Here is an 18,270-nt window from a genome sequence, read left to right as displayed (position 1 = left end):
GCGGCGGCGCCTGAGGGGAGGCGGCGGGGCGGGACAAAAAGGGGCGGCGCCGCCTCCGAGGAGCGCGGAAACCACGCCCACACACCTCCTTATATAGATAAACACACGCCTCCTTTGCTATATATGGGGGTTAGCCACGCCCTCTGTTGTTATTTATATGATGAGGTTAAGACACGCCTACAGCGTGCGTAGGTGGGTTGGCGGCGTTAAGCCACGCCTCTTTCTCCTTATATGGATACGCCGCGCTGTAAGCCGCGCCCCGGTTTTATGCAAATGCGCGTTCGCACGTGGTGGGGATCACGTGATGGGCGCGTCACGTGATGGGGGCTCAACATGGCGGACGAGGAAGCGCTGCTGCCGCCGGGTGAGAGCGCGCGCCCGCCCGCAAAAAAAACCGGGATAAAAACCCGGGAAAAAACCCGGGAATTCGGGATGGGAAGACCGGGATGGAAACCGGGAATTCGGGATGAAAAACCGGGATGGAAAAACCGGGAATTCGGGATGAAAAACCGGGATGGAAAACCGGGAAAAAAAACGGGAATTCGGGGAAAAACCGGGATGGAAAAACCGGGATAAAACCCGGGAATTCGGGATGGAAAACCGGGAATTCGGGATGAAAAACCGGGATGAAAAACCGGGAATTCGGGATGAAAAACCGGGATGGAAAACCGGGATGGAAAACCGGGATGAAAACCGGGAATTCGGGATGGAAAACCGGGAATTCGGGGAAAAACCGGGATGAAAAACCGGGATGAAAACCGGGAATTCGGGAAAAAACCGGGATGGAAAACCGGGATGGAAAACAGGGAATTCGGGGGGAAAAACCGGGATAAAGAACCGGGAAGTCGGGAGAAAACCCGGGAGAAAAAAACCGGGAATCCGGGGGAAAAACTGGGATAAAAAACCGGGAATTCGGGATAAAAATCTGGATGAAAACGCAGGAATTCGGGATAAAAACCGGGAATTCGGGGAAAAACCGGGATGGAAAAACCGGGAAAAAAACCGGGAATTCGGGGAAAAACCGGGATGGAAAAACCGGGAATTCGGGATAAAAAACCGGGATAAAAAACCGGGATGAAAACCGGGAATTCGGGGAAAAACCGGGATGGAAAAACCGGGAATTCGGGATAAAAAACCGGGATAAAAAACCGGGATGAAAACCGGGAATTCGGGGAAAAACCAGGATAAAGAACCGGGAATTCGGGAGAAAACCCGGGAGAAAAAAACCGGGAATCCGGAGGAAAAACTGGGATGAAAACCCGGGAATTCGGGATAAAAACCGGGATGAAAAACCAGGAATTTGGGAGAAAAACCGGGACAACGGAGCCGGGAAAGGGAAGCGGGGATTGGCGAGCGGGACAGAAACCCCGCCCCCAAACCCCGCCCCCCACAAACCCCGCCCCCAAACCCCTTTGGCACTTGCGCCCCTCCCCCACAGCCGAGGACTCCGCCCCTCCCCCACCGGCCCCGCCCGCCCCGTGGCGAATCGGAGCCGCGTTCTGGTGAGTGCCCCGCCCCCGCGGCGGACACGCCCCTTCAAGCCCCCCCTCCCCCGCGTTTCAAGCCCCGCCCCCTTTTCCCCCGAATTTCCCGCCAAAACGGCGCCACGCCCCCCCATGGCCCCGCCCTTTCAAGCCACGCCCCCTTTCCACCCCACCCCGAGTATTCCCACGCCCCATCAGCCACGCCCCGATTTTCCATGTTTGGGGAAACTGCCCCGCCCCTTCCAACCTCAGCCACGCCCTTCCCCGTCACAGCCACGCCCCCCGGGTGCGGCCACGCCCCCTGTAAGCCCCGCCCCCCCGCAGGATCCTGGGCCTGTGTAACAACCTCCCGTACGTGGTGATGCTCAGCGCCGCCCGCGACCTGCTGGAGCCACGCCCCGTGAGTGGACACGCCCCCTTTTCTGTGCGGGCGCCACGCCCCTCTGGTTTGGGGGTGGGCCACGCCCCTTTGGTGGGCGGAAATTCCCGGGATTTCTCTCCTGGATTGGTTGTTGTTTTTTAGGGGGAGGAGCCTCGGAACCGGAGCCGATACGACTGCGACCCCGTGGGCACCGGGGTGGGTGGGGCTTCAAGGGGGGCGGGGCATAGAGGGGGCGGGGCTTGGACGGTGTAGGTCCTAAGGGGCGGGGCCTAAGTATGGGGAGTTTAAAGGGGCGGGGCTTAAATGGGTTGAGCTCTAAAGGGGTGGGGCTTAAGTGGGAGGGGCTGAATGTGTAAAGCTTCAAGGGGCGGGGCTTAAATGGGTGGGGCAGTAAATGGGTGTGGCATAAGTGGGAGGGGCTTAATTGGTGGAGCTTAAAGGGGTGGGGCTTAAATGGGAGGGGCCTAAATGGGTGGAGCTTGAAGGGGAGGAGTTAAATCAAAGGGGCTTAAACAGGAGAGCCTTGAAGGGGCGGAGCTTGGATGGGAGGAGCCTAAAGGGGTGTGGCTTAAGGGCTCGAAGGGGCGGAGCTTTAATTTGCAGAGCTTAAATGGGTGGGGCTCAGGTGGGCGGGGCAAAGGGGAGGGGCTTAGAGTCTTTAAAGGGGGCGGGGGCTGAAGTGGGTGTGGCTTAAAGAGGGGTTTGGAACAGTGGGGGCTGAAAGTGGGCGGGGTAAATGCGGATGGGCGTGGCCAGTGTGGGCGTGGCCTGACCCCGCCCCCTCAGGCCGTCCTATTGGCGGACGTCGTCCCCGGGCTGGGGGTGAAGCTGCTGCTGCCGCTGGTGGGGGCTCACCTGCCCGACAGGTAAAGGGGCGGGGCTTAAAGGGGGCGGGGCGTAATGGGGCGGTATTGGAAGGGGAGGGGCTGAAATGGGAGGGGCTTAAAGGAGGAGGGGCTTAACGGGGGTCAGGTTTAAAGGTGGAGGGGCTTAAAGGGGCGGGGCTTAATGGGGCGGCTTTTAAAGAGGGAGGGGCTTAAAGGGGCGGGGCTTAAAGGGGCGGCTTTTAAAGTGGGAGGGGCTTAAGTGGGGGCGTGTCTGGGTGTGTGTGTGGGCTCTGGGTGGGCGTGTCCGGGGGGGTGGGCGTGTCCGGGGGGCGTGTCCCAGCTGTCCCCTCCCGCAGGTGTCGCGTGGTGGGCGTGGCCCTGTGCCTGTGGGGCAGCGTCAGCGCCGTCAGCGCCGCCAGGGGGACCCTGAGCGGCCTGGGGGGTGAGTCGGGGGTCACGGGGTCACTCGGGGGTCACCTGGGGGGGGTCAAAGGTCATTTAGGGGTCACTCAGGGGTCACTCTTCGGTCAGTGCTTACTCGGGTCACTCGGGGTCAAGGGTCGCTCAGGGGTCATTGAGATGTCAAAGGCCGCACAGGGGTCGCTCAGAGGTCAGGGGTCACTCGGCTCGGTCAGAGGTCACTCAGGGGTCACTCAGGGGTCACTTGTGTCACTCTGGGGTCACTCAAAGGTCAGGGGTCACTCAGGGGTCACTGAGGGGTTACTCGGGTCACTCTGGGGTCATTCAGAGGTCAGAGATCACTTACAGGTCATTCTGAGGTTAGGGGTCACTCAGGGGTCACTGAGGGGTCAGAGATGATGCAGGGGTCACTCAGGGGTCACTGAGGGGTCAGAGGTCACTCAGGGGTCACTCAGGAATCCGGGGTCACTCAGGGGTCGCTCAGATCAGAGATCACTCGGGTCACTGAGGGGTCAGAGGTCACTGAGGGGTCACTGAGGGGTCAGAAATCACTCGGGGGTCACTGAGGGGTCAGGGGTCACTGAGGGGTCACTCGGGTCAGGGGTCACTGAGGGGTCACTGAGGGGTCAGAGGTCACTCAGGGGTCACTGAGGGGTCACTGAGGGGTCAGAGATCACTCAGGGGTCACTCAGGAATCGGGGGTCACTCAGAGGTCACTCGGGTCAGGGGTCACTCAGAGGTCACTCAGGGGTCACTCAGGGGTCAGAGGTCACTCAGGGGTCACTCAGGGGTCACTGAGGGGTCGAAGGTCACTCGGGGGTCACTCAGGGGTCACTCGGGTCAGAGGTCACTCAGGGGTCACTGAGGGGTCACTGAGGGGTCAGGGGTCACTCAGGGGTCACTCGGGTCACTGAGGCCTCAGAGGTCACTGAGGGGTCACTGAGGGGTCATAGGTCACTCAGCGGTCACTCAGGGGTCACTCAGGGGTCAGAGGTGATTTAGGGGTCACTCAGGGGTCAGCGGTCACTCAGGGGTCACTGAGGGGTCACTGAGGGGTCAGAGGTCACTCAGGGGTCACTCTGGTCACTCAGGTGTGGCTCTGGGCAGCGCGGGGGCGGGGCTGGGCGAGGTCACCTTCCTGACCTTGGCGTCCTCCTATCCCAGGTAAGGGGGCGTGGCCGCACACGGGGGGCGTGGCCTCACACGGGGGGCCCCGCCCACATCGGCCACGCCCCGAAACGGGGGGGGAGGGAGGGGCGGAAATGGGCCAGAATTGGGTAAAAAAAACCCAATCATCCAAAATCGGTTAAAAAATCGTCCAAAAAACGGCAAAATTGTCCAAAATTGGTCAAAACGCCCCAAAAAGCGGCAAAATCGTCGCCAAATTGGGTCAAAAGCGCCCGGAAATGGTCAAAATCAACCCGGAACGGGTCGAAATCATCCCAAATGGGTCCAAAACGCCCCAAATTGGTTCAAAAGTCGCCTCAAAAATGGGTCGAAATCGGGAGAAAATGGTCAAAAATGCTCAGAACGGGGGAAAATGGCTCAAAGTTGGTCCGAATTGTTCAAAAGGGGAAAAAGGGCCTCAAAAATGGGTGAAAATCGTCCAAAATCGGTCAAAATGGGTAAAAATGGCTCCAAGTTGGTTAAAATTATCCAAAATCGGTCAAAGTCACTCGAAAAAAGGGAGAGATTGTCCAAAATGGGTCAAAATTGTCCAAAATTGGTCAAAAATTCCCAAATTTGGTAAAAAAAAATGACCTAGAATGGAGGAGAGTGCCTCAAAAATGGGTCAAAATCATCCAAAATTGGTGAAAATGGGTAAAAATGGCTCGAAATTGGTCAAAATCATTCAAAAGGGATCAGAGTCACTCGAAAAAAGGGAGAAATTGTCCAAAATTGGTCAAAACCTTCCAAAATCGGTTAAAAATCGACCCCAAATTGAGCAAAGTTCCTCAAAAATGGGTCAAAATTGGTCAAAATGGGTCAAAAGGGCTCAAAGTTGGTCAAAATCATCCAAAATGGGTCAAAGTCACTCGAAAAAGGGGAGAAATCGTCCAGAATTGGTCAAAATCGTCCAGAATTGGTCAAAACCTTCTAAAATTGGTCCAAAATTTCAAAATCGATAAAAAATTGACTCGGAATGGAGCAAAGTTCTTCAAAAATGGGTCAAAACCGTCCAGAATTGGTCAAAAAGTCCCAAAATTGGTAAAAAACCGACCCAGAATGGAGCGAAGCGCCTCGAAAATGGGTCAAAATGGGCCGAAATCGGTCGAAATCGCTCAAAATGGGTCAAAATCGTCCAAAATTGGTCAAAATGGCTCAAAATGGGGGAAATTCGCCCAAAACGGGTCAAAAATCACCCGGAACGGATCCAAGAGGTTCCGAAAAGGGGGAAAAATGTCCAAAATCGGGTTAAAAAAAAAGAAATTAGGACCAAAAAGAGAAAACTTGGAAAGGTGGGAGGGGGCGTGGTTTGCGCCGAGCCGGCCACGCCCCCTCTGACGCGGCTCCTCCCCTCCCCGCAGCTCCGGGCTCTCCTATTGGTCGTCGGGGACGGGGGCGGCGGGGGTGGGCGGGGCTTTGGGCTTTTGGGGGCTGCGGGAGGTGCTGCCCCTCCCCCAGGCCCTGCTGCCCGCCCTGGCCCTGCCCCCCGCCCTGCTGCTGAGGTGAGCCCCGAAATTCGCCCTTTTCACCCCAAAATTCGCCCTTTTCACCCCAAAATTCGCCCTTTTCACCTCAAAATTTGATTTTTTCACCCCAAAATTTGATTTTTTCACCCCAAAATTCACCATTTTCACCCCAAAATTCGAATTTTTCACCCCAAAATTCGCCCTTTTCACCCCAAAATGCGAATTTTTCACCCCAAATTCGCCTTTTTCACCCCCAAATCCACTTTTTTCACCCCAAAATTCGAATTTTTCACCCCAAAATTCGTTTTCACCCCAAATTTCGAATTTTTCACCCCAAAATTTGCCCTTTTCACCCCAAAATTCGAATTTTTCACCCCAAAATCTGCTTTTTTTACCCCAAAATTTGAAATTTTTTCAACCCACAATTGGAATTTTCCACTCTAAAGTTTGAATTTTGTACACCCAAATTCGAAACTTTTCACCCCAAATTTCCCCTTTTTCAGCCCAAATTTTGCTCTTTTCACCCCAAAATTCATCTTGCTACCCAAAATCTGCTTTTTTCACCCCAAAATTTCCAATTTTCACCCCCAAATCCACCTTTTTCACCCCCAAATTCGCCTTTTTCACCCCAAAAATTGAATTTTTCACCCTAAAATTTGACTTTTAAACCCCCAAATTTGAAATTTTTTACTTGAAATTTCCCCTTTTTCACCGCAAAAAAATCTGCTTTTCTCACCCCAAAATTCGAATTTTTCACCCCAAAATTTGACTTTTGTACCCCGAAATTTAATTTTTTTTAACCCCAAATTTCCCATTTTTTCCCCCTAATTCGCTTTTTTTATCCCTAAATTCGTTTTTTTCACCCCAAAATTGGAATTTTTCACCCCAAAATTCAACTGGGTTTTTTTAACCTCAAAATCTCCCGGTTTTGCCCCAAAATTTGAAATTTTTTCAACCAAAAATTCAAATTTTTCACTCTAAAGTTTGAATTTTTTCACCCCAAATTTCCCCTTTTTTCACCCCAAAATTCAGTTTTTTCACCTCCAGAATTGGCTTTTTACCCCCAAAATTGAAATTTTTTACCCCAAATTTTAAATTTTTTCACCCCCCAAATTTCCACTTTTTTGCCCCAAAATTCGGCTTTTTTCCCCCCCAAAACTCAGATTTTTTTCTACCCCAAAATTTCAATTTTTCACCCCAAATTCCCCCTTTTTCATTCCCCCAAAATTCGGAATTTTTTTCCCCGAAATTCAAACTTTTTGCCCCCCAAAATTCCGGATTTTTACCCGAAAAAATGACAATTTTTAATCCTAAATTTCCCAATTTTTCACCCAAATTTTTACTAAAAATTCCCTTTTTTAAACCAAAACCCCCCAATCTTCTTCTAAATTTTTCCGCCAAAATTCCCAATTTTTCACTTCAATTTTCCCCCAAAATTTCCCAAATCCCCAAATTCCCCGTTTTTCACCCCAAAAATTCCCGAGTTTTGATCCAAATTTTTCCTCCAAATTTCCCAGATTTTAACCCAAAAAATTTCACTTTCACCAAAAAATCCCCAAATTTCCCCATTTTTAATCAAAATTTCTCCTTTTTTCTTCAAAATTTCCCCAATTTTCATCAAATTTCCCCGTTTTTAATCCAATTTTCCCATTTTTAACAAAATTTCCCCGTTTTTAATCAATTTTCCACATTTTTATCAACATTTCCCATTTTTAATCTAATTTCCCCATTTTTAATCAGAATTTCCTCATTTTAATGAAATTTTCCCCATTTTTAATCAATATTCCCCCATTTTTAATCAAATTTTCCCATTTTTAATTAAATTTTCCATTTTAAATCAGATCTATCTGTTTTTAATTAAAAATTTCCCCATTTTTATCAAAATTTTCCCATTATTAATCAAAATTTTGTCATTTTTAATCAATTTTCATCATTTTTAATTATATCAAAATTCCCTAGTTTTAATCAAATTTTTCCATTTTTAATTAAATTTTCTCATTCTTAATCAAATTTTCCCATTCTTAATCAAATTTTCCTATTTTTAATCAATTTTTCCCATTTTTAATCAAAATTTCCCATTTATAATCAAATTTTCTCATTTTAATCAAATTTTCCCATTTTTAATCAAAATCTCCCCTTTTTAATCCAAATTTCCCCGGTTTTAATAAATCCCCCCAGTTTTAATTATTTTTAACAATTTAAAAATAATTCTTAATAATTCTAAATAATTTTTGATAACTTTAATAACTCTAAATAATTTTTAATAATTTTAATAATTTTTAATTATTTTTTTCCCCCGTTTTTCTTCCCGCAGTTTTTTCTTCCTGCTGGGCCCGGCCCCGCCCCCCCGGCCGGACCCGCCCCTCCCCCAGCCTGGAGAAGGGGGCGGGGCCAGGGCGGGGAGATGGGGCGTGGTCAAGGTGAGGGGGCGTGGTTTAATGGGGCGGGGAAACGGGGCGTGGTCAAAGGAAAGGGGCGTGGTAAAATGCTCGTGGGGCTAAAAGGGGCGTGGTTAGAGCGGGGAATGGGGCGGGGCCAAGTGGGAGGGGCTTAAAGGGGAGGGATTGGGGGGGGGGAGGGGGAAAAAAATCAAAATTTTCCGGGAATTTGGGGGTTAAAAATTTGGGAATTTCGGCGGGAAAAAAAAAAAAAACACCAAAAAACACCTGGAAATTTTGGCGGGAAAAATGGGGGTCCAAAATTTGGGGAATTTTGGCGGGAAAAATGGGGGGGAAATTCGGGCTTAAAAATTTGGGGAATTTCCGGGGAGTTGAAAATTTGGAATTTTGGGGGGGAAGGGGGAAAAAAAAAAAGGGGGGGGGGCGGTGGGGGAGGGGCGTGGGTGGGAGGGGGCGTGTCCTGACCACGCCCCCTTTTTCTCCCCTCCCCTCCCCCCCGTCGCAGCTGGCCCTCCGCCAGGGGGCGCCCTTGGGCCTCGTTTACTTCTCGGAATATTTCGTCAACCAGGGGCTGGTGGGTGGGGGAGGGGCGGGGAGGGGGGATGGGGGAGGGGCCAAAGGGGGGGGGAGGGGTTAAAATGGCGGATTTGGGGTGGGGGGGTGGGGCCTAAAACGGCGGGGGAGGGGGGTGGGTGGGGGAGGGGCCCAAGATGGCGGATTTGGGGGTGGGGGGAGGGGCCAAAATTCGCGGGGGGTTGAGTGGGGGAGGGGCCTAAATGGGGGAAGGGCCCAAGATGGCGGATTTGGGGTGGGGGAAGGGCTTGGGGTGCGGGGGGCGTGGCCAAAGCCTCGCAGCCCCGCCCCCCCAGCCCCGCTTTCGGCCCCTCCCCCAGATGGAGCTGCTGTTCTTCCCCTCCTCGCCCCTCCCCCACAGCGCCCAGTACCGCACGTGAGTGGGGGAGGGGCGCCCCGAACTCCCCAAAATTCCCCCCCCAAAAATTCCCCCCAAAATTTCCCCAAAATTTCCCTCAAAAATTTCCCAAAAAATTCCCCAAAATTTCCCAAAAAATTCCCCCAAAATTTCCCAAAAATTCCCTCAAAAATTTCCCCAAAATTTCCCCAAAAATTTCCCAAAATTTCCCCAAAAATTTCCCTAAAATTCTCCTGTTCCCCCCAAAATCCAAAATTTTCTCCCCAAAAATCCCATTGTTTTTTCCCCCAAAATCCCGATTTTCTCCCCTCAAATTCCCAAATTTTTTTCCCAAAAATCCCAATTTTTGCTTCCAAAATCCCAAATTTTTTCACCCAAAATCCGTTTTCCTCTCCAGAATCCCAATTTTTTCCCCAAAAATCCCAAATTTTTCCCCCAAAATCCTGATTTTTCCCCCAAAATCCTGATTTTTTTTCCTAAATTCCCAATATTTTTCCCCCTAACATCCCAATTTTTTCTCTCAAAATCCCTCAAATTCTTTTCCCCAAAATCCCAATTTTCTCCCCCAAAATCCCAAATTTTTCTCCCAAAATCCCAACTTTTTCCCCTAAAATCCCAAAATTTTACCCCCAAAATCCCAATTTTCTTCCTCCAAATCCCAAATTTCTTCCCCTAAAATTCCAATCTTTTTCTCCCAATAATCCCAAATTTTTCCCTCCAAAATCCCAAATTTTTTCACCCAAAATCCCAATTTTTTTTCCCCTTAAATCCCAAAATTTTCCCCCCAAAATTTTCTCCCCAGAAATCCCAAATTTTTTCTCCCCAAATCCCAATTTCCCCCCCCCCCCAAGCCCCGCCCCTTTCCCCCCCAAACCTTCCCGTGGTCCGGGGCCGAAATTCCGACTTTCCCGAAGCGAAATTCCCGCCGGAATTCCGGGATTTTCCCGGCGGAATTCCGGGATTTTCCCGTCGGAATTCCGGGATTTTCCCGCGTCACGATTTCCCGCCTTTGACCCCAAAGTTTGGAGGTTTAACCCGAAATCCTCGGCCCCACGGATTGACCCGAACCTGCCCCATAGATTGATCTATCTCTGCCCCATAGGTTGACCCACATCTGCCCCATTGATTCCCATTCCTGCCCCATAGATTGACCCAAACCTGCCCCAGACTGACCTGAACGTGCCCCAGAGATCCCCAGCCCTGCCCCATAGATTGACCCATTCCTGCCCCATAGATTGGCCCAAACCTGCCCCATAGATCCCCATTCCTGCCCCATAGATTGAGGTTCCTCGGCCCCATAGATTGACTCATTCCTGCCCCATAAATCCCCAGCCCTGCCCCATAGATCCCCATTCCTGCCCCATAGATTGATCCATCTCTGCCCCATAGGTTGACCCACATCTGCCCCATTGATTCCCATTCCTGCCCCATAGATTGGCCCAAACCTGCCCCAGACTGACCTGAACGTGCCCCAGAGATCCCCAGCTCTGCCCCATAGATTGACCCATTCCTGCCCCGTTGATCCCCAGCCCTGCCCCATAGATTGAGGTTCCTCGGCCCCATAGATTGATTGACTCATTCCTGCCCTATAGATCCTCAGCTCTGCCCCAGATTCACCTATTCCTGCCCCATGGATTGACACAAATCTGCCCCATAGATCCCCATTCCTGCCCCATAGATTGACCTGTTCCTGCCCCATAGATTGGTCCAAACCTGCCCCATAGATCCCCATTCCTGCCCCATAGATTGAGGTTCCTCGGCCCCATAGATTGACTCATTCCTGCCCTATAGATCCTCAGCTCTGCGCCAGATTCACCTATTCCTGCCCCATGGATTGACCCGTTCCTGCCCCATAGATCCCCGTTCCTGCCCCATAGATTAACTTCTTCCTGCCCCATAAATCCCCAGCCCTGCCCCATAGATGGAGCCATTCCTGCCCCATAGATTGAGGTTTCTCTGCCCCATAAATTAACCCATTCCTTCCCCATTGATCCCCAGCCCTGCCCCATAGATTGGCCCAAACCTGCCCCACAGATCCCCGTGTCCCCGCCCCACAGATCCCCGTGTTCCCGCCCCACAGATCCCCGTGTTCCCGCCCCACAGCGTGCCCCCCGTGTCCCCGCCCCACAGATCCTCATGTCCCCGCCCCACAGATCCCCGCGTCCCCGCCCCACAGCGTGCCCCCCGTGTCCCCGCCCCACAGATCCCCGTGTCCCCGCCCCACAGCGCGCCCCCCGTGTCCCCGCCCCACAGATCCCCGTGTCCCCGCCCCACAGCGTGCCCCCCGTGTCCCCGCCCCACAGCGTGCCCCCCGTGTCCCCGCCCCACAGATCCCCGCGTCCCCGCCCCACAGCGTGCCCCCCGTGTCCCCGCCCCACAGCGTGCCCCCCGTGTCCCCGCCCCACAGATCCCCGTGTCCCCGCCCCACAGCGTGCCCCCCGTGTCCCTGCCCCACAGCGTGCCCCCCGTGTCCCCGCCCCACAGCGTGCCCCCCGTGTCCCCGCCCCACAGCGCGCCCCCCGTGTCCCCGCCCCACAGCGTGCCCCCCGTGTCCCCGCAGGCTGCAGCTGCTCTACCAGGCCGGCGTCTTCGTGTCCCGCTCGTCCCTCCGCTGCCTCCGCCTGCGGCGCCTCTGGGGGCTGGCCCTCGTGCAGGTCTGCCCCATAGATCCTGCCCCAGAGATCCTGATCCATGGATCAACCTCTGCCCCATAGATCTGACCCACGGATCCCCTCGACCCATAGATCCTGACCCATGGATCAACCTCTGCCCCATAGATCCTGCCCCATAGATCCTGACCCATCGATCAACCTCTGCCCCATAGATCCTGACCCATAGATCCCCTCGACCCATGGATCAACCTCTGCCCCATAGATCTGCCCCATAGATCCTGACCCATCAATCCTGACCCATGGATCAACCTCTGCCCCATAGATCCTGACCCATGGATCCCCTCGACCCATAGATCTGCCCCATAGATCCCCTCGACCCATGGATCAACCTCTGCCCCACAGATCCTGACCCATAAATCGCCTCGACCCATAGATTCTGACCCATCCATCAACCTCTGCCCCATAGATCCTGCCCCATAGATCCTGACCCATCGATCAACCTCTGCCCCATAGATCCTGACCCATGGATCAATCTCTGCCCCATAGATCTGCCCCATAGATCCCCTCAACCCATGGATCAACCTCTGCCCCATAGATCCTGACCCATAGATCCTGACCCATGGATCAACCTCTGACCCATAGATCTGACCCATAGATCCCCTCAACCCATGGATCATCCTCTGCCCCATAGATCCTGACCCATAGATCCTGACCCATGGATCAACCTCTGACCCATAGATCCTGACCCATAGATCCTGACCCATCGATCAACCTCTGCCCCATAGATCTGACCCATAGATGCCATCTGACCCATGGATCAACCTCTGCCCCATAGATCCTGACCCATAAATCCCCTCGACCCATAGATCCTGACCCATGGATCAACCTCTGCCCCACAGATCTGCCCCAGAGATCCTGACCCATCGATCAACCTCTGCCCCATAGATCTGACCCATGGATCTCCTCGACCCATAGATCCTGACCCATGGATCAACCTCTGCCCCATAGATCTGCCCCAGAGATCCTGACCCATCGATCAACCTCTGCCCCATAGATCCTGACCCACGGATCTGCCCCACTGATCCCAATCCTGCCCCATGGATCCTGACCCATAGATCCATCCCTGCCCCATAGATCCGCCCCACGGATCCACTCAAACCCCATTTCCCCCACATTTCCCCCACTTCCATCCCAATTTTCTTTCCCTTTTCCCCCGGATTTTTTTGCCCGTTTTCCCCAAAAATTTCCCCAAAAATTTCCCAAATTTTCCCCCAAAATTCTGCAAAAATTTCCCCCAAAACTTCCAAAAAAATTTCCCAAAACATTTCCCAGAATTTCCCCCCAAAACTTCCCCCAAATCCCCCAAAAATTTCCCCAAAAAATTCCCCCCAAATTTCCCAAAATGTCCCCCCCAAATTTCCCCAAAATTTCCACAAAAAATTTCCCCAAAGTTCCCCCCAAAAATTTCTCCAAATTTCCCCAAAATTCCCCCAAATTTTCCCCAAATTTCTGAAAATTTCCCCACAAATTTCCCCCTAAAATTTCCCCCAAAATTTCCCCCAAATTTTCTTAAAAATTTCCCAAAACTCCACCAAGAATTCCCCCAAAAATTTCCCCAAGAATTCCCCCCCCAATTTCCCCAAAATTCCCCCAAATTTCCCCAAAATTTCCCTTAAAATTTCCCCCAAAATTTCCCCAAATTCCCCTAATATTTTCCCCCGAATTTCCCCAAAATTTCCCAAAATTTCCCCAAAAATTTCCCCCCAAAATCCTCCAAATTTCCCCAAAAATTTGCCCCCAAAATTCCCTGAATTTTCCCAATTTTCCCCCAAATTTTCCCCAAATTTTCCCCAAATTTTCCCCCAAAATTTTTCCCAAAAATTTCCCCAAAAATTTCCCTCAAAGTTTCCCAAAACTTCCCCCAAATTTCCCCAAAATTTCCCCAAAAATTTGCCCCCAAAATTCCCTGAATTTTCCCAATTTTCCCCCAAATTTCCCCAAAAATTTTCCCAAAAAATTTCCCCCAAATTTTCCCGAAATTTTCCCCAAATTTTCCCCAATTTTTTCCCCAAATTCTCCCAAAATCTTCCCCAATTTTCCCTTTCCCACGTAAGTTCGTAATTGATTCATTTGAATTAATTTCAATTTTTGGCTCTTTAAATCCCATTTTTAACCCATTTTCCCCTGGTTTTTCTCACATTTAAAAATCCCGTTTTTAACCCGTTTTAAAACAATTTTTTAACAATTTTTAACCCGTTTTTTCTGCCCGTTTTTGACGATTTTAAATCCCTTTTTTAACCCATTTTTCACTGATTTTTAACGGTTTTAAATCCCATTTTTAACCCTTTAAAAACCAATTTCCCCCTGATTTTTCTCACATTTTAAAATCCCATTTTTAACCCATTTTAAACCAATTTTTTTTGCAATTTTTAACCCGTTTTTTCTGCCCATTTTTGACAATTTTAAATCCTATTTTTAACCAATTTTCCCCCTGATTTTTCTCACATTTTAAATCCGGTTTTTAACTCACTTTAAACCAATTTTTTTAGAATTTTTAACTCGTTTTTTCTGTCCATTTTTGACAATTTTAAATCCTATTTTTAACCAATTTTCCCCCTGATTTTTCTCACATTTTAAATCCGGTTTTTAACCCATTTTAAACCATTTTTTTACATTTTTAACCCGTTCTTTCTGCCCGTTTTTAACGATTTTAAATCCCATTTTCCCCTGATTTTTATCACATTTAAAAATCCCGTTTTTAACCCATTTTAAACCTTTTTTTTACAATTTTTAACCCGTTTTTTCTGCCTGTTTTTGACGTTTTTAAATCCCATTTTAAACCCTTTTAAACCCATTTTTCACTGATTTTTCTCACATTTTAAATCCGATTTTTAACCCATTTTAAACCAATTTTTTTACAATTTTTAACCCGTTTTTTCTGCCCGTTTTTGACGATTTAAAACCCCATTTTAAACCCATTTTTAACCGATTTTTCACGGTTTTAAATCCCATTTTTAACCCATTTTTCACAGATTTTTATCACATTTTAAACCCCATTTTTAACCCATTTTTAACCCATTTTTCACTGATTTTTAACAATTTTAAATCCCATTTTTAACCCATTTTTAACCGATTTTTCACGGTTTTAAATCCCATTTTTAACTCATTTTTCACTGATTTTTTTCACATTTTAAACCCATTTTTAACCCATTTTTAACCAATTTTTCACTGATTTTTAACAATTTTAAACCCCATTTTAAACCCATTTTTAACCAATTTTTCACTGATTTTTAACAATTTTAAACCCCATTTTTAACCCATTTTTAACCAATTTCCCCCTGATTTTCCTCACATTTTAAACCCCCGTTTTTAACCCTTTTTTCACCCATTTTCAATAATTTTTAACCCCTTTTTTTCTTCCCGTTTTTCACCCGTTTTTTTTTTCCCTCGGCCCCGCCCCCAGGTGCTGCTGGCCGCCTTCCTATTGGCCGCCGTGTCTGTCAATCACCTCCTGCCCGGGCTGGGCGTGGCCGCGGCGCTGGCGCTGGGGGAGGGGCTGGTGGGGGGCGGAGCCTACGGGAACACCTTCGCCAACCTGAGCGAGGAGGTCAGTGACCTTTGACCCCCGGAGTGACCCCTGAGTGACCTCTGAGTGACCTGAGTGACCCCTGACCCCTGAGTGACCCCTGGGTGGTTCCTGACCACTGCGTGACCCCTGAGTGACCAATGAGTGACCCCTGACCCCTGAGTGACCCCTGGGTGACCCCTGGGTGACCTGTGACCCGAGTGACTCCTGTGTGACCCCTGACCACTGCGTGACCCCTGAGTGACCTGAATGACCAATGAATGACCCCTGAGTGACCAATGAGTGACCCCTGGGTGACCTGTGACCCCTGAGTGACCAATGAGTGACCCCTGACCCCTGAGTGACCCCTGGGTGACCTGTGACTCGAGTGACTCCTGTGTGACCCCTGACCACTGCGTGACCCCTGAGTGACCTGAATGACCAATGAATGACCCCTGAGTGACCCCTGAGTGACCCCTGGGTGACCTGTGACCCCTGAGTGACCAATGAGTGACCCCTGACCCCTGAGTGACCCCTGAGCGACCCCTGGGTGACCTGTGACCCGAGTGACTCCCGTGTGACCCCTGACCACTGCGTGACCCTTGAGTGACCCGAGTGACCAATAAGTGACCCCTGAGTGAACAATGAGTGACCCCTGGGTGACCTGTGACCCCTGAGTGACCCTGAGTGACTTCTGTGTGACCCCTGACCAACTGCGTGACCCTTGAGTGACCCGAGTGACCCCTGAATGACCAATGAGTGACCCCTGAGTTACCCCTGACCCCTGAGTGACCCCCTGACCAGTGCATAACCCTTGAGTGACCCCGTGGTGAGCCCTGAGTGACCTTTGACCCCCGCCCGCAGGTCCCTCCCGCAGAGCAGCCGCTGGCCGTGGCCGTGGTCACTCTGGTGGCCGAAGTCGCCATCGCCGCGGCCGGAGGGGTCGCCCTGGGGGCTCACGCGGCTTTCTGCGGCCAGGAGTGACCCCCGCGTGACCTCTGACCTCGGAGTGACCCCAGAGTGACCCCGCGGGCTGACCATTGAGTGACCTCGGGGGTGGTCAGTGAGTGAGCCCAGAGTGACCTCGGAGTGACTGCGGAGTGACCACTGAGTGACCACTGGACTGGACATGGAGTGACCACTGAGTGACCGCTGAGTGACCCCGGAGTGACCCCTGGAGTGACCACACGGACTGGTCACTGAATGATCCTGGAGTGACCACTGAGTGACCCCTGAGTGACCCTGGAGTGACCACTGAGTGATCTCTGAGTGACTCCTGGAGTGACCACATGGACTGGTCACTGAGTGACCACTGAGTGACCCCTGAGTGACCCCTGGAATGCTCTCAAAGGGACCTTGAACTGACCATTGAGTGACCACTGGAATGACCATGGACTGAGCATGAACTGACCCCGGAGTGACCCCTGGAAGTGACCCCTGCGTGACCCCTGGAGTGACCACATGGACTGGTCACTGAGTGGCCCTGGAGTGACCACTGAGTGACCACACGGACTGGTCACTGAGTGACCCTGGAGTGACCACTGAGTGACCACTGGACTGGTCACTGAGTGACCCTGGAGTGACCCCTGCGTGACCCCTGAGTGACCCCACGGACTGGTTACTGACCCTGGAGTGACCACATGGTCTGGTCACTGAATGACCCTGGAGTGACCCCTGGAAGTGACCCCTGAGTGACCCCACGGACTGGTCACTGAGTGACCCCTGAGTGACCCCACAGACTGGTCACTGAGTGACCCTGAAGTGACCCCTGGAGTGACCGTGAACTGACCTCTGCACTGACCACTGAGTGACCTCTAGAAGTGACCACAGAGTGACCCCTGGACTGGTCACTGAGTGACCCCACAGTGACCTTCGCGTGACCCTTTGAATGACCACTAAGTGACGCCTGCAAGTGACCACAGAGTGACCCACGGACTGGACGTGGAGTGACCACAGAGTGAGCCCTGGACTGGTCAGTGAGTGACCACAGAGTGACCCCTGGACTGCTCAGTGAGTGACCACAGAGTGACCCCTGGACTGGATATGGAGTGACCACAGAGTGACCCCTGGACTGGTCAGTGAGTGACCACAGTGACCTCTGAGTGACCTTTGAGTGACCACAGAGTGACCCCTGGACTGGTCAGTGAGTGACCACAGTGACCTCTAAGTGACCTTTGAGTGACCCCTGGACTGGACATGGAGTGACCACAGAGTGGCCTTGGAGTGACCACTGAGTGACCCCTTGAATGACCCCTACGTGACCCCTGGACTGGTCACTGAGTGACCACTGAGTGACCCCAGAGTGACCCCTGGACTGGTCACTGAGTGACCCCTAAGTGACCCCAGAGTGACCCCTGGACTGGTCACTGAGTGACCTTGAACTGACCTCCGAGTGACCTTTGACCCCTGAGTGACCCCCAGCGACCTTGACCTTTGACCCCTGAGTAACCCCTGGATGACCTTTGACCCCAGAGTGACTTTTTGACTCCTGAGTAACCCCTGGATGACCTTTGACCCCTAAATGACCTTTGACCTCCAGGGGGCAGATTCCCCCCCCCCCCATTAAAAAAAAAGGGAATTTTTCAATTTTCCAATTTTTCATCTTTTTTTTTGGTTTTTTTTTTGTTTTTTCTCATCGTTTCCGTTCATCGATTCCTGTTAATTCCCCGCCGTTAATTGGACCCCGAATTAATTAATCGCGAGATTTGCTGGGATTTTATTTTTTTTGGGGAGGGGGAAGGTTTTAAAAACCGCGGAAGTTGGTGGCAAAAAAAACTTCCCGAATTTCGAGTGAAAAACAAAACAATTATTATTTTGAGGTAAAAAAAATTGGTGAAATTTGAGGTAAAAAAAACCGGGGAATTTGGAGGTTTAAAAGTGTTCAGTTTTGAGGCAAAAAAAAAAATTTGGAGGTAAAACCGGTTCTAAGGGAAAAACTTCCCGCCGCCACTCAGATCTCGCGAGACCTCGTGGCCTTGCAATGGGAGATCTCGCGAGATCTGGCCCCCCCACCTCGT

At 51.0% G+C, this 18,270-nt stretch overlaps 1 protein-coding gene across 5 annotated transcripts; it reads left to right on the top strand.

Annotated features, from left to right (window-relative positions):
- Positions 1-222: 222 nt before the first annotated feature.
- Positions 223-17,859, top strand: CLN3 (CLN3 lysosomal/endosomal transmembrane protein, battenin). Of its 5 annotated transcripts, XM_066208854.1 has the most exons (14): positions 223-364; positions 1,439-1,502; positions 1,809-1,884; positions 2,008-2,061; positions 2,653-2,732; positions 3,050-3,135; positions 4,205-4,277; positions 5,642-5,782; positions 8,061-8,166; positions 8,651-8,719; positions 9,039-9,094; positions 11,637-11,730; positions 15,152-15,295; positions 16,118-17,859. In XM_066208854.1, exons 1-14 carry the CDS (start codon positions 334-336, stop codon positions 16,235-16,237), a joined length of 1,194 nt encoding a protein of 397 aa, XP_066064951.1. In that variant the 5' UTR covers positions 223-333; the 3' UTR covers positions 16,238-17,859. The 5 variants fall into 5 exon arrangements, with proteins under 5 accessions (XP_066064951.1, XP_066064954.1, XP_066064955.1 ...); XM_066208857.1 differs by lacking the exon at positions 5,642-5,782; XM_066208858.1 differs by lacking the exon at positions 11,637-11,730 and having other exon boundaries at positions 16,118-16,203.
- Positions 17,860-18,270: the final 411 nt, after the last annotated feature.

The sequence above is a fragment of the Chamaea fasciata genome, unplaced genomic scaffold (genome assembly GCF_029207755.1).
Source record: "Chamaea fasciata isolate MVZ Bird 193981 ecotype frontalis unplaced genomic scaffold, bChaFas1.0.hap1 SCAF_501, whole genome shotgun sequence".
Lineage (NCBI taxonomy): Eukaryota > Metazoa > Chordata > Aves > Passeriformes > Sylviidae > Chamaea > Chamaea fasciata.
The sequence above is the reverse complement of the archived record's forward strand: the minus strand, read 5'-3'. Positions and strand labels throughout refer to the sequence as shown.